Source organism: Microcaecilia unicolor, chromosome 3 (genome assembly GCF_901765095.1).
Source record: "Microcaecilia unicolor chromosome 3, aMicUni1.1, whole genome shotgun sequence".
In the NCBI taxonomy this organism is placed as follows: Eukaryota; Metazoa; Chordata; class Amphibia; order Gymnophiona; family Siphonopidae; genus Microcaecilia; species Microcaecilia unicolor.
The window spans coordinates 199,121,451-199,134,209 of record NC_044033.1 but is presented as its reverse complement, the minus strand read 5'-3'; the positions used below and the strand labels follow the sequence as shown (position 1 = coordinate 199,134,209).

The window sequence follows — 12,759 nt, the reverse complement described above, 5'->3', positions numbered from 1 at the left end:
GACTAGGCAGTCGCCTAGAGTGGAAGGTTCTAGAGGGTGGCAGAGAGCAGTTGTGGTCTAATTTAGAGTTGGTCCAATCATTGGGCAAGATTAGCAATCGCCTAGGGTGGAAGGTTCTAAGGGGCGGCAGAGAGCAGCTGTGGTCTAATTTAGAGTTGGTACCATCATTGGACAGATTAGGCAATTGCCTAGGCTGGAAGGTTCTAGAGGGCGGCAGAGAGCTGCTGTGGTCTAATTTAGAGTTGGTCCAATCATTGGGCAAGGCTAGGCAATTGCCTAGGGCGGTAGGTTCTAGAGGGTGACAAAGAGCGGCTGAAATCAAAGCAAGCATCAAATCCGACAGCCATACAAACCCAAAGAAATAACCGGAGGCATTTTTAGCAGCAGAGAAGGTGGGCAGTTCAGACAGCGCCATTTGCATAGATTATCTGGGAAAGGTGGTGGGGGTGGGTGGAAGGGGTGTAAAAGTTAATTGGAGGAGTGCAAGGCTGAACGTAGGTGGCTAACACCCTTTCACTGGCCGTGAGACTGATTCTGTAGTTTCGGCCTGTGGAGTGTGTTTTAATCAGGCCACTATCACAGCTGCAAGTTTCGCCGTGACCAGTACACGTCTTTTTAAGAATTGAGGCTCCTTTGGTCAAAGGGCAATCATAGGGTTTGTGTTCTTTTTTTCCCCAGTTTCAAAGACTGCATCCCCCAGATCCTTCTGCCATAAGATCCAACAGAACAACTTCCTGACAAAGGTACCGCATGCGTACAGTCTTCAGGAAGTTTGTCTGCAGGTGTCATCACACGCACACAGTCATCCCGGGCAAGCTGAACGGCTGGACATTATTACAAGATATGTGGCCACCCTGGAGAACCTGGCGCCTCGCTTGGGAATGAGAACTTCCCGTCCTGTCCTAGACTTCCCATCAGAGAAGTGAAAGAGGGAACCTGTACATCAAAGGCTGGCGCACCCCCGGCCATGGAGGAGCCAGTGCCAACGATGGAGGGAGGGCCTGGCCACACACGAAGGATCCTAGTGACAGGAATGGAGGGTATCCAGTGGGAGAAAAGTCAGACAGTGGTAAGAGTCTGTAGGCGTTTGGGGGCCTTCCAATTGAAACCGTTGCTTCCTTAGCAAGCAGTACAGACCAGTCCAGAACATGAGAGTTTCTGGAATTGATCTGTTAGGACTAAAGAGTAACAGAATATTGTCAGGTAATCAATTTCTCCTTCCTTTCCCTCGGAAGCAGAGATTAAAAAGGGTAAAGTACATAAAAAGACATTTACCTCCTGGTGCTGTATTTACAGCCTTCTGTCAGTATGGAGCCAGCACTGGACACAGTATTCTTCTGCTGGCATATGACCTGGGGACATCTGCAGGCAGCAAGCCAAAAATGTGACAACTTAAGCTTATATATTAGCCACAATAAATTTTACAGCTGATATTCAGCCAGGGTAGTCAGCTTGTTTGTTTGTTTTTTTAATGCTGACATTGAATATCTGGATTCACAGCTGACCGCTGGCACTATCCAGATGGAAGTGATATTCAGCCTGATATCCAGACATCCTTTTGCTGTAGGGAGAGATGAGAGTGGAGAGGTACTGAGGAACTGCAGAGTGAATGCACTATAGGTCAATAAGAGGAGTTTGAACTGTATGCGGAAAGGGATAGGAAGCCAGTGAAGTGACTTGAGGAGAGGGCTAATATGATCATAGTGACACTGGTGGAATATAAGTTGGCAGCAGAATTTTGAACAGAATGAAGGGGAGAGAGATGGCTTAGTGGGAGACCTGTGAGAAGCAAGTTGCAATAGTCTACGCGAGAGGTGTAAGAGTGTGGATAATGGTTCTGGTAGTGTGCTCAGAAAGAAAAGGTGAATTTTGGTGATATTATAGAGAAAGAAACAACAGATTTTAGCATGATTTTCAGTCCATAAAGTCCACAGATCGGAATGGAGAAACTTCATGGTCTTATATCCCTGCCCACATGTGACCCCTGTCCCTTTCTAGGTCTGCTCAAGGCGCTCAGCCCGATCCTGTGCATTCACTGTTCCTTTCTCTTTCCCTTTTTTCTAGAACACAGAAAACAGCAAACATAAAAGTTATTTGGGGAAAAAGACGAGACTGAAAGGTGAGAAGAAAAGAATGCAGCTGACGGAGAGAATGAGTCCAAGTGGAGCCCTTTCTGCGACTTTCAAGAAATAACTCACGCGGTTATCAGCGGCTGTCGAGTTGGCATCTACCGGCAGATAACAAGTGTCTGGTGTGAGCCCCTCTTTTCTTTCCGCTGTTTCCTGGCTCTGATAGTCAAGAATGTTTCTTGTAATAGAGAGGGAAACACCTATGTCACTGAAGGGATGTTTTCAGATCAGTACAGAGGTAACCCTGTCTCCTTCCGTGTCTTTAAAAGTAACAGTGGGGAAGGGTTGGAAGAGACTTCGATACCACAACAGGCCCTAGGTAAAGCTGGTTGATGGTACTGGGGCTGGCTAAAGCAACAAAAACCACCGGAGTGGAAAGAGCAACAATGTCCCACGTAAAGTCACAGGGAGCAGGAGAGGAGTGGGAACAGAATCAGGCTCTTCAAGAAACAGACCGAGGACGTCCAATATAAAATAAAATTATTGAGAGAAGACTCTACATGGTACCATGAGCCTCTTTAGAGACTTGGTTAGTCTTTAAAAAGACCTCAATAAGTTGTACTGTTGACAATGGCTTCTAGATGCTACTGGTTTGTAGGCACGTCTTTCCTACAAACCAGTGACATCTAGAAGTCATACTCTACGTACACCTTATCGAGGTCTTTTTAAAGATTAACCAGTCTCTAACCGAGACTCCTGAAGAAGGCACTCCCAGTCTTTTAAAAGACCACACCATTTCATAAAAAGATCACCTACTGAAGAGTTTGTCCACAAGAATTTTTTGGACACTCTATCCAAGACTCCTGAAGAAGGCACTCCCAGTGCCGAAACATGGTACCATTGCAGAGTCTTGTTTCAATAAGTTTTATTTTTATATTGGACGTCCTCAGACTGTTTCTTGAGAAGACCCTGATTCTGTTCCCACTCCTCTGCTGCTACTCGGGCTGGCTAGAACACACGTCTTTATATCTGCTCTCGTGTGTCTGATGTTGGCTCTGGTTAGAAGAAAGAGTAGGCCTGCTTGTGGATAACATGAAACCTGTCATGGAATAGATCTGAAAGGGTGGGCACATTGGGAAAGCGATGTAGGCATGTGAGCGAAGGACCTTACTGAGCGTGTGTCTTGCAGGAGCTGCTGCTACCCTCCTCTGAGGTGGCATTGTCCTTCGTCTCCTTAGTGGATGGATATTACAGGCTAACGGTGGATTCCAATCATACCTGTGCCACGAGGTGGTCCCCCCTCGTCTAGTGATGAGTATCCTGAACGGGATCCACGGGCCCATACATGAAGTCCTGGAAATATTGCAGGTGATCCTGGCCAAGAGTTTACAGAATTAACAGGGTGGGGGTTGAGAGGTTGGGAAGGGGGTCGATAGCTCTGAGATTTCTGTTGCTGCTCTGTACAGCTGCTGATGTCCTCTACCCCCTCCTCATCACCAGAGATGGAATTATGCATAGCTCATTACCCTTCTTATTAATTGATTGATTGTGGTTATGTATTTAGCCAAAAATACAAATCTAAAGAAAACAAGCTTGACATAGACAAGGGGTGTCAAACTGCAGTCCTGGAGGGCCACAAAACCAGTCAGGTTTTCAGGATAATCCCTCATGAATATTCATCAGATATATTTGTATGCAAATATCTATAATGAATATCATTTGGAATATACTGAAAATTTGACTGGTTTGTGGCCTTCCAGTTTGGGACATCCCTGTGTTAGGCTATCCAGTACATAGCTTCCCATTGTTCCAGAACTTGTGGGATAGTTGTGTCTATCAACCAGCAGGTGAAGACAGAGAACTGAAAACTGAACTGAGACATCTCTCTCTCGGGCATCCAGTCCAGTTCCTCAGTATTCTCTATCTCCAGCAGGTGGATGGACACACTTCTCAGCCTATGGTTCTGAATGATTTGCTTCTGGTCCGGTTGGTCAACTGGTCGCCAATTGAGCTTTGTGGGGGGCTTGAGTCTGCAGAGTCATATCTGGAAGTCTTCAGATCCCTGTCCATGATGTTACCTTCCATCATAACTAAACGATTACAGGGAAATTTTAATTAAAAAAATGGCTTCAAGAGCTAGAACTCTTGATTTGATTTAAACTGTCAAGAATTCCTGCCTTCTTTTCTGGGTAGCCTTAGAAAGATCAGGAATATCTGAATATAGTGTAATATTTTTCAGATTACTCTCACAGCAGTTCCAAAACAGAACTATCTCAGTCTGATTTGGAGAAAATCAGGCAACCTCACCAATTATAGGCATAATATATACCCATTAAGCTCATGGCAGGATTGGATCTTATTGAAAAGTGGGGGTTGATAAGAGCTGGTGATGGTGGGGGGGGGGGGGGGGGAGGCAACAGCATACTGAAACCCATCCATTTGCTGTTTCAGGGAAGAGTACATCATAGCCAAATTAAAAAAAGAAGAGGAAGAAGATGGATTGTACATTATTCGATGGAGCGCCTTTGATTTCAACCGGTTGATCATGTCGGTGATGAAGAAAGAGAGAGCTGAGGTAAGTCGCAGCATGGCTTGAAGGGTCAGTGACCCGCAGGCCCAAACGCCCTTTCTGGAAAGGGCAGCTCACTACTACCCTCAGCACCTAGGAGAGAAGCATTTTCTGAACCGCCAGGGACCAGTTGGTACTTTTCTGGTATTTGAATTGCCTCTGAAATAATTTAATGGTTTTTAGAAACTGATTTTACTTGCTATGTGCATCTGATACCACGATACCTCTACGTGGTGTCTGTTCAGTTTTTCCCTGTCTCATCGCTGTGGTCGGTCCCCCAGGGGAAGGGAGCAGGCAACGACCTGTGCTACAAGCAGTTCCGGATCCAGAAGAAAGAGAAGAGCTTTGTCCTGGAGGGCTGGGAGAAAGAGTTCGCCAGCGTGAAAGAGCTGACGGAGGGCCTGAAAGGATACACAGTGAGGTCGGGAGAGGAGAGCTTTGCTGTCAGAAAGTGCTGCCTCCCCAGATCAGGAGGTACAGATGGGACAAAGACGGTCCTGGGTCCACTCACACCGCTGCACAGATACCGCACACCCTGTTAACGCTTGTAAAAAGGCGTCACGCTGACAAAATTTCCCAGGCTACAAAACTGAAAGAGTAAAAGGGATGTCTGAGTACTGTGATGTTTGTCACAGCAGCAGATGGTCATATTCTATCAGGGGCAGTTTGCCAACTGGTTACAGCCCACAACTTATCTTGTCAGTTTGAGAGGGACGTTGTCTGTGCGGAGATCCCAAGATTTAGCTATTACATTTCTTCTATGGAACATTCCCCCCACCCTGAAACCCCTCACATGCTTAAAACCTGACATGAAGTCATATTTCAGGAAAATGCTGATAGACCCCGCCACCCCCCAGGGTAGGCTGCAAACATGTATATAAATAAAATGTATAGTTACTGTAAAAGCACAATTGTTTATATTTATGTCGGGGGTGGGGGGGTTCTTCTTTTTTATAGAAATGTCCACTTGATAATAACAAGGAACCAAAGGACAGCAAAGTGAGGCCAGAATCCAAGACTCTGAATCTGAGCCAGCTAAGTTTCCACCAGATCCGGAAGGACGAAATCGCCCAGGTTCGAGTCTGATAATAGCCTGATTAAGTGTGGTATTCAAAATCATGCTGGGACTTGCAGTTTCTAAAGTATATCGGTATCTGCTGCAGTAGGAAATTTGAACCCAGAGAGATTAAATGGTATTTTCAAGGTTGCATAAGTGGGATTAAAGCTTAGATTTTGCAGATTTCTGAGCTGTGTGCTGTCATGCGGCAAGTTTGTAGCAGCAGTGGGATTAGAACCTAGATTTGCAGGTTTCTCAGCTTGCTGTCCCATGGTGAATTTGTAACGGTGATAAGATCAGACTGAAGGTTTCCCAGCTGTGTGCTGTTACATGGTGAGTTTGTGTCAGCGGAGGGATCAGACCCTAGATTTTCAGGTTTCCCAGCTGTGCCCTATCACATGGCAAGTTTGTGGTAGCGGTGGGATTAGATCCAAGATTTCAGGTTCCCAGCTGTGCCCTATCACAATGGCAAGTTTGTGGCAGTGGTGGGATCAGACCCTAGATTTCAGGTTTCCCAGCTGTGCCCTATCACATGGCAAGTTTGTGGTAGCGGTGGGATTAGATCCAAGATTTTCAGGTTTCCCAGCTGTGCCCTATCACATGGCAAGTTTGTGGCAGTGGTGGGATCAGACCCTAGATTTTCAGGTTTTCCCAGCTGTGCCCTATCACATGGCAAGTTTGTGTCAGCGGTGGGATTAGATCCAAGATTTTCAGGTTTCCCAGCTGTGCCCTATCACATGGCGAGTTAGGGCAGCAATGGGATTAGGTGGGCCCCTCCTCATGTGGCATAGGCTATTGAAATTTCCTTCCCACTGACACCAGTGTGTGGACCCATATACTGGGGCTTTCTCTGCAGTGCATATAATATTGTGGAGGGTGACATGTAGATGTATTCCGGTACCTGAGTTGACAGAATATTTCTTCCCACCCCTCCATCCTGGTGGGTTGTGTGAACTTGCAGATTGCTCACTTGGGCCAGGGCACTCGCACGAACATTTATGACGGCATCCTCCATGTGTGCCGAGGGCAGCGACCTCGAGATGGATCATCTCTCTGCTGAGCTGAACAACAACTGTCGGGGACCTGCGTGTGGTGCTGAAGGTGCTGGACCCCAGCCACATAGACATTGCACTGGTGAGCAGATTCTCAGCCGTTAACTTGCATTCACCTTGGGGTGGGCCGAAGGCTTTCCCAATTCTTTAGATGCCCAATATTTAGCCCAGTTGCTCAATACACAGCAGCCTATGGTTCCCTCCAGAATCAGGCATCCCGAGTTTAGCCATTTCAAGGGCTTATTTCATGAAACATTTTCCATGTCTAAGATGTGTTTCATATACAGAAGCAGCTTTTATAAAAAGCATGGTCGCAGATGTGGGTATTAAGTACTTACGCTAGACCTTAGGGGCTATCGGAGTACAAGCCTGTGGGGTTTATTTTGAGGTAGGGACAGAGTGGGGTAGGGCTATGGGTTCTTCGGGGGGGGGGGGGGGGGGGGAGAGGTTGGGTGAGTTCTCCGAGCCTAGGTTGATAGGTTGAAGTTGGTTTTGGGGTTTTAAAGGTGGAGATAGGACTGTGGGGGCTAGGGGGGTGGGGTTGAGGGGTCTCCATTTAGGCAAGGTTGGTGAGGTTAAAGCAAGGAATTGGTAATACTTGAAGTCCCTTCTTGGATTAGCACGGGACAGTTGGAGACCCCCCTCCTCCCCTTTTTGCTATCCACTCTTTGGTTGTTGCTGTGGAGACATCAATCACTGTTGAAATTTGAATTTTGTAGAATAGTAACCAATAGGCGACGCTGTTAGAAGGGTGAGCCTACTTGGCCTACTTGGCATCGCATTATCGAAGTTCAGTGTAATTCTTACTAAAAGAGGATTTCAGATTTACAGGCCTGCTGGTGGTGGTTGTTGATGGATGACACCATTCTATGTTGCTTTCTTCTGCACAACTTCAATGAACGTTTGAAAACTTTAGGGAATAGGGGAGGGGAAAGGGGGGTGGGAAGTTAAACATTGATGGTGGAATTATTACATTGTTTTTACTCTGCTTGTTTTGTGACAAATGGCTGTATACTGAACTTGCTGATTGTTAATTCTGTTGACTGTCCAGGGCTAAAACTAAGAAGTTTTGAGCTAAACCTGTCTTTGTAACGAATAAGGCACAAAAGGTTGCCCTAAATGACCAGATGACCACTGGAGGGAATCAGGAGTGACCCCCCCCCCCCACACACAAATGTGAATACAAATATGATTTAGCAACTTCTATGACAGCCTCAGATGTTAGAGCCAGGTCTATTAGAGCAGCATGCAGGTCCCTGGAGTAGTGTATGGTCAGTGCAGTGCACCATGGCATGGGGGACTCTGGTCCTTATCTCCCTCTACCTGTCACATTTGTGGTGGAAACTGTGAGCCCTCCAAAACTCACCAGAGACCCACTGTACCCACATATAGGTGCCCCCTTCACTCATAAGGGCTATTGTGTACAGCTGTGAGCAGTAGGGTTTGGATGGGTTTTGGAGGGCTCAGCAGACAAGATAAGGGAGCAATGGTGAGATGTGTACCTGGGAGCATGTTTTCAAAGTCCACTTAGGGTGCCCCATTTATCTCTTGGGATGTCTGGGGGACCAGCCTACTAAAAATGTTGGCCCCTCCTACATCCCAATGGCTTGATTTTCTACGTTTTTCACTTGGATGTTTTTTTTTTTTTTTTTAAATGGACCAAAAAAAAAAACGGCCAAAGCACAAAACCTTGTTAGAAACAGTATTTTCAAAAACAAAAGATAGATGTTTTTCTTTTTGGAAAATGAACTTCTTTCTTATTCATATTTTTGATGTTTTTTTTGCAAAACGTCTAAAGTTGGACTTAGATGTCATATTGAAAATGCCCCTCCACGTATGCCTATTTTTAAAGGTACATAATTGTCCTGTTATAAAATCTTAGTCTCTGTCCTCTCCCATCCGTCTCCCTCTCCGCCCCCTTCATTGCTGACCTCAAGAGCCAGAAGCCGGGTTTGGGAGAACCCAGATCGCCAATGGTGGGCTGACCCTTGATATCCAAAGCTATCCAAAGCCAGAGGCTCCCTGTGCAGATCAAGTCACAGGAGGACAGAAGTAAGGCAGTGTGCTGATTGGAAGCCCTTACCTTGCACTCTCTGCCACTAAATCCTGGTAGTTCCTCTGATGCCTGATATGACCCCAGCTCATGATTAAGCCTGGTTTTCACCCCTTTGCCTTGGCTGTCGGAAGACCTCCCCAGTGAGCAGGCCTCTGGAGTTAAATATTCGGATACCTCTCCATTCCAGTATGTTGTCCATCGCTTGCAGTTTCTCCTTGTGTACATTTCTTGAATGTGTGCCTTGATTTCTCTGTCTTCCAGGCTTTTTTCGAAACAGCGAGTCTGATGAACCAGGTTTCTCACATTCACCTGGCTTTTGTCCATGGAGTCTGCGTGCGGGGATCTGAAAGTGGAGTGGCTGTAGAATTCGTCCCATTTTCCACTTGACAGAGTTGCTTCTTTTTCAGTGCGACCTCTCAGACAGTCAAGTTGGTTTACTCCATGCTGTGGTTAAGGCCTGCATCTGTACCCCTGCCCTGTGCAAAAGTATTTCCTTAGTGTCAGTACCAGATCAGTCAGATCAGTCCAGAACTAGTGGGTTATATCCATCGACCACCAGATAAAGACAGAGAAAGAGATTCTTGTGATATGGATAAAGGGGACTTGTAAGCAGTTAGGCTGTGTTGTGTATTATTTTATGCCTGAAAAATAACCTACTTGTATCATTTCACTATTTTTGTTAAAGTCGTGATTCTACTGTGGTGTTTGGTGCCTCACGATCAGTCTTGCAGCTTATGCCACACTCTCTCCACCCACGTTCAAGGAGGGATATCATTGCAACACTGTTCCAAAGATGTCCCCTCACCCCACCCTTGGCACCATCGTCAGTAGCTGTGTCCTGGACAATCTAACATAACTTTTCCCACTCTGTTCCTCCTTGCCAGATATAATGGTGGAGGAGTTTATTGAGCACGGCCCATTGGATGTTGCGCTGCGGAAGAACAAGGGTCAGGTGACTCCGGGATGGAAGTCCACAGTGGCCAAGCAGCTGGCCAGTGCTCTGAGCTATCTGGTAAGCATTTATGTCCATTTTCTCCAGTAGCAGAAACCCTACACCCCCTTCTCTCTAGATGTAAGTAAATCAATAGGACGTCAGTGGTTCTGAACCCAGACTCTTCAGGTCTTTGATTTTTTTTGCTACAGGCCTCTGCCACATTTCTTAGTATGTGTTATTTACTATTTATTTATTTGTTACATTTGTATCCCACATTTCCCACCTATTTGTAGGCTTAGTGTGGCTTAACATAGTACCGAGAGGCCTTTGCAGCTCCGGTGTGAACAAATACAAGGTGAGTGGTAAGATCAAGTTCATGTGGCACAGCCACATTAGGGAATCGGAGAACTGAAGAGTTGTGTTATGTCCATTACGTGCTTTAATTTGGTTGTGTTTGCAGAGATTAGGCATTTAAGTTGGATCAGTGGGGGTATGCCTTTTTAAACAGGTTAGTTTTTAGTGCTTTCCAGAAGTTAGGTGGTCGTATGTCGTTTCAGGGCCTTTGGTAATGCGTTCCACAGGTGTGTGCTTATGTAAGAAAAACTAGATGCGTAAGTTGTTTTGTATTTGTCTTTTGCAGCTTGGGTAGTGCAGATTTAGATAGGTTCGTGTTGATTCGGATGTAGTTCTACTTGGTAAGTCGATCAAGTCTGTCATGCAACTCGGGGCTTCTCTGTAGATGATTTGTGACCAGTGTGCAGAGTTTGAAGGCGATGCATTCTTTGATTGGGAGCCAGTGTAGTTTTTCACGGAGGGGTTTTGCGCTTTCAAATCGCGTTTTACCAAATATAAACCTAGCTGCCGTGTTTTGAGCAGTCTGAAGTTTCTTTAAGGTTTGTTCTTTACATCCCGCATAAATTCCATTGCAGTAATCTAAGTGGCTTAGTACTATTGATTTGTATCAGATTGTGAAATTGTTTCCCTCGGGAAGAAATGCTTCACGCGTTTGAGTTTCCACATTGAGTGGAACATTTTTAATATAACCCCAAGGCCTAGTTAGTTTTGTAATGTTTTGAAAGGCTGCACGTTTCCATAGAAAGGTTCACCAGTAATTTTCTCTGGCCCTCTCTATCCCACGTACATCACAACAGCTTGGTTGGGCTGCCTCCAGGCAGGCTTTCATCTGCCGTAGCCAGTGCATGTCCAGACCTGGTTATATGGCGTGGTGCGAAAACCTGATTTTTCAAAGGCTTTACCTGGAGAAATTGTTAGAATTCCTGAAAGATCAGCTGTGTTTAGAATTGATTGTAGGTTAGCCAATCTTTGCTGAAGTCAATGAACAGACAATGTATGTATGGTGTGTTGTGGCTGGTATGTCACCCATCTTGGCGCAGCTGTGTAAGAGAGATCAGTTTGGCTACATGCCATACGAGCTTTTCACACATACATTTGGGCTCAGGTGGGCCGAGGCGAGGAAGCTGCTGAGCCAGTGATCTCGGCCGAGAGAGGAGAACGATACCAGGTTTTGCTCTGTTGGTGACCTCTGCCCCCTTACACCCAAAATCTTCCTGATCTCAGCTGTGGCGAGGAGGGGTCATAGCGGTAAAAGCTGAAGAGAAGGGGTTGCCTCATTTTCTCCTCTCTCTGTCTATCTCATATTCTTTGTGTATACTCATGCTTATGTACACAAATGTTATTTGAACAGGAGGATAAGAACTTGGTACATGGGAATGTCTGTGCAAAAACATCTTACTTGCCAGGAGAGGTCTGGAGGATGGCTTTGCCCGTTATTAAACTGAGCGAAACCCGGGGATCAGCTTCACTGTCCTTTCCAGAGAAGGTAACTGGTTTTTCTCCGCTTGGTGGTACTTGTGAGAGAGGAGGATTCTCTTAGTTTCTGGATAATCTCAGTGCTTGTTTTGTTGCAAAGCATCCATGAGTTAACTCGGGGGTTGTTGTTTTTTTTTTTAAATTATATTCCCTCCCCCCCCCCCCCCCCCTGAATGGACAGAGCGTGTAGAGAGGATTCCCTGGATCGCTCCCGAGTGTGTCCATGACGTTAGAAACCTCAGCACAGCGGCGGATAAGTGGAGCGTCGGCACAACACTGGTGGAAATCTGCTTTAAAAACGGAGATGTACCTCTTAAAGAGCGCACGCCCTCTGAGGTATGTTTGCCATCGCCGTCCGGCGTTCTGCGCCGAGTCTGTTTTCAGGCTTTATCTCTGGCTCAGAGCCGTAGCTGTCACAGCATGACTGTGGTTAGCTGTGGTGAGATTGAACAGATTGCGTTTGCCATGAATCCTGCGAGACGTTGGTGATAGACAGGTCCAGTACCTAGATAGCATCCGAAAAAGGCGCTCTAATCTAAACTTCTTATGCATTTCTTTAGCCAGTAGAGAGCAGAGTTTAATACGAAGTGAGCCTTTTCTTTTGGTTACAGAAGGAGCGGTTTTACGAGAAGAAACTGAAACTGCCGGAGCCCTCGTGTAAGGAGCTAGCACACCTGATCAGCCAGTGTTTGAATTACAGCACTGGCGAGAGGCCTTCCTTCCGGACAGTCCCTACGTGAGCTGACTCAGCTGCAGCCACAGAGTACGTGCGGGCTTCTCTCGCGCTTTCCTAGGGCTGCTCAGTTGGAGAAGTGGGCATCCCTGCGCTCACCCCCGCAGGGCCAGGCTTTATTCTGCCGCCGTCTGATGCATTATGGCAGAATGCTTTGCAGGGTTTACTTTCACATATTTGTCGTCAGCAGATGTGATTTTTATTTTGTGGGGGAGGGAGGGAGGTCTGTTTCACTCTTTGGGACCAATTCACTGAATCTTTTTCCTCATGAGCTGGAGAAAACTTTAGTGATGATTGTTATTTATTTAAAGATCTTTCAGAAATGACCTCTGTGAACCCTGACTTTTCTGATGTGGATCCCACGGTTTTTCAGAAGCGTTACTTGAAGAAGATCCGTGATCTTGGAGAGGTAACTGAAAGCGTCCTGGGAGATGCAAAATAACAATTATCTGTTCCTTA

At 46.1% G+C, this 12,759-nt stretch overlaps 1 protein-coding gene across 1 annotated transcript in view; it reads left to right on the top strand.

Annotated features, from left to right (window-relative positions):
* TYK2 (tyrosine kinase 2) overlaps positions 1 to 12,759 on the top strand; it is a 46,986-nt gene that overhangs the window by 21,491 nt on the left and 12,736 nt on the right. Inside the window, 24 exon segments of the mRNA XM_030197078.1 lie at positions 679 to 694; positions 696 to 743; positions 745 to 823; positions 826 to 938; positions 974 to 1,069; positions 2,065 to 2,146; positions 2,149 to 2,232; positions 2,235 to 2,251; positions 3,259 to 3,343; positions 3,346 to 3,437; positions 4,528 to 4,644; positions 4,920 to 5,132; positions 5,596 to 5,712; positions 6,657 to 6,707; positions 6,709 to 6,774; positions 6,776 to 6,829; positions 9,065 to 9,152; positions 9,688 to 9,815; positions 11,443 to 11,473; positions 11,476 to 11,577; positions 11,749 to 11,903; positions 12,179 to 12,298; positions 12,300 to 12,330; positions 12,612 to 12,709. Of these exon segments, the coding sequence (XP_030052938.1) occupies positions 679 to 694; positions 696 to 743; positions 745 to 823; positions 826 to 938; positions 974 to 1,069; positions 2,065 to 2,146; positions 2,149 to 2,232; positions 2,235 to 2,251; positions 3,259 to 3,343; positions 3,346 to 3,437; positions 4,528 to 4,644; positions 4,920 to 5,132; positions 5,596 to 5,712; positions 6,657 to 6,707; positions 6,709 to 6,774; positions 6,776 to 6,829; positions 9,065 to 9,152; positions 9,688 to 9,815; positions 11,443 to 11,473; positions 11,476 to 11,577; positions 11,749 to 11,903; positions 12,179 to 12,298; positions 12,300 to 12,330; positions 12,612 to 12,709 (2,083 nt within the window).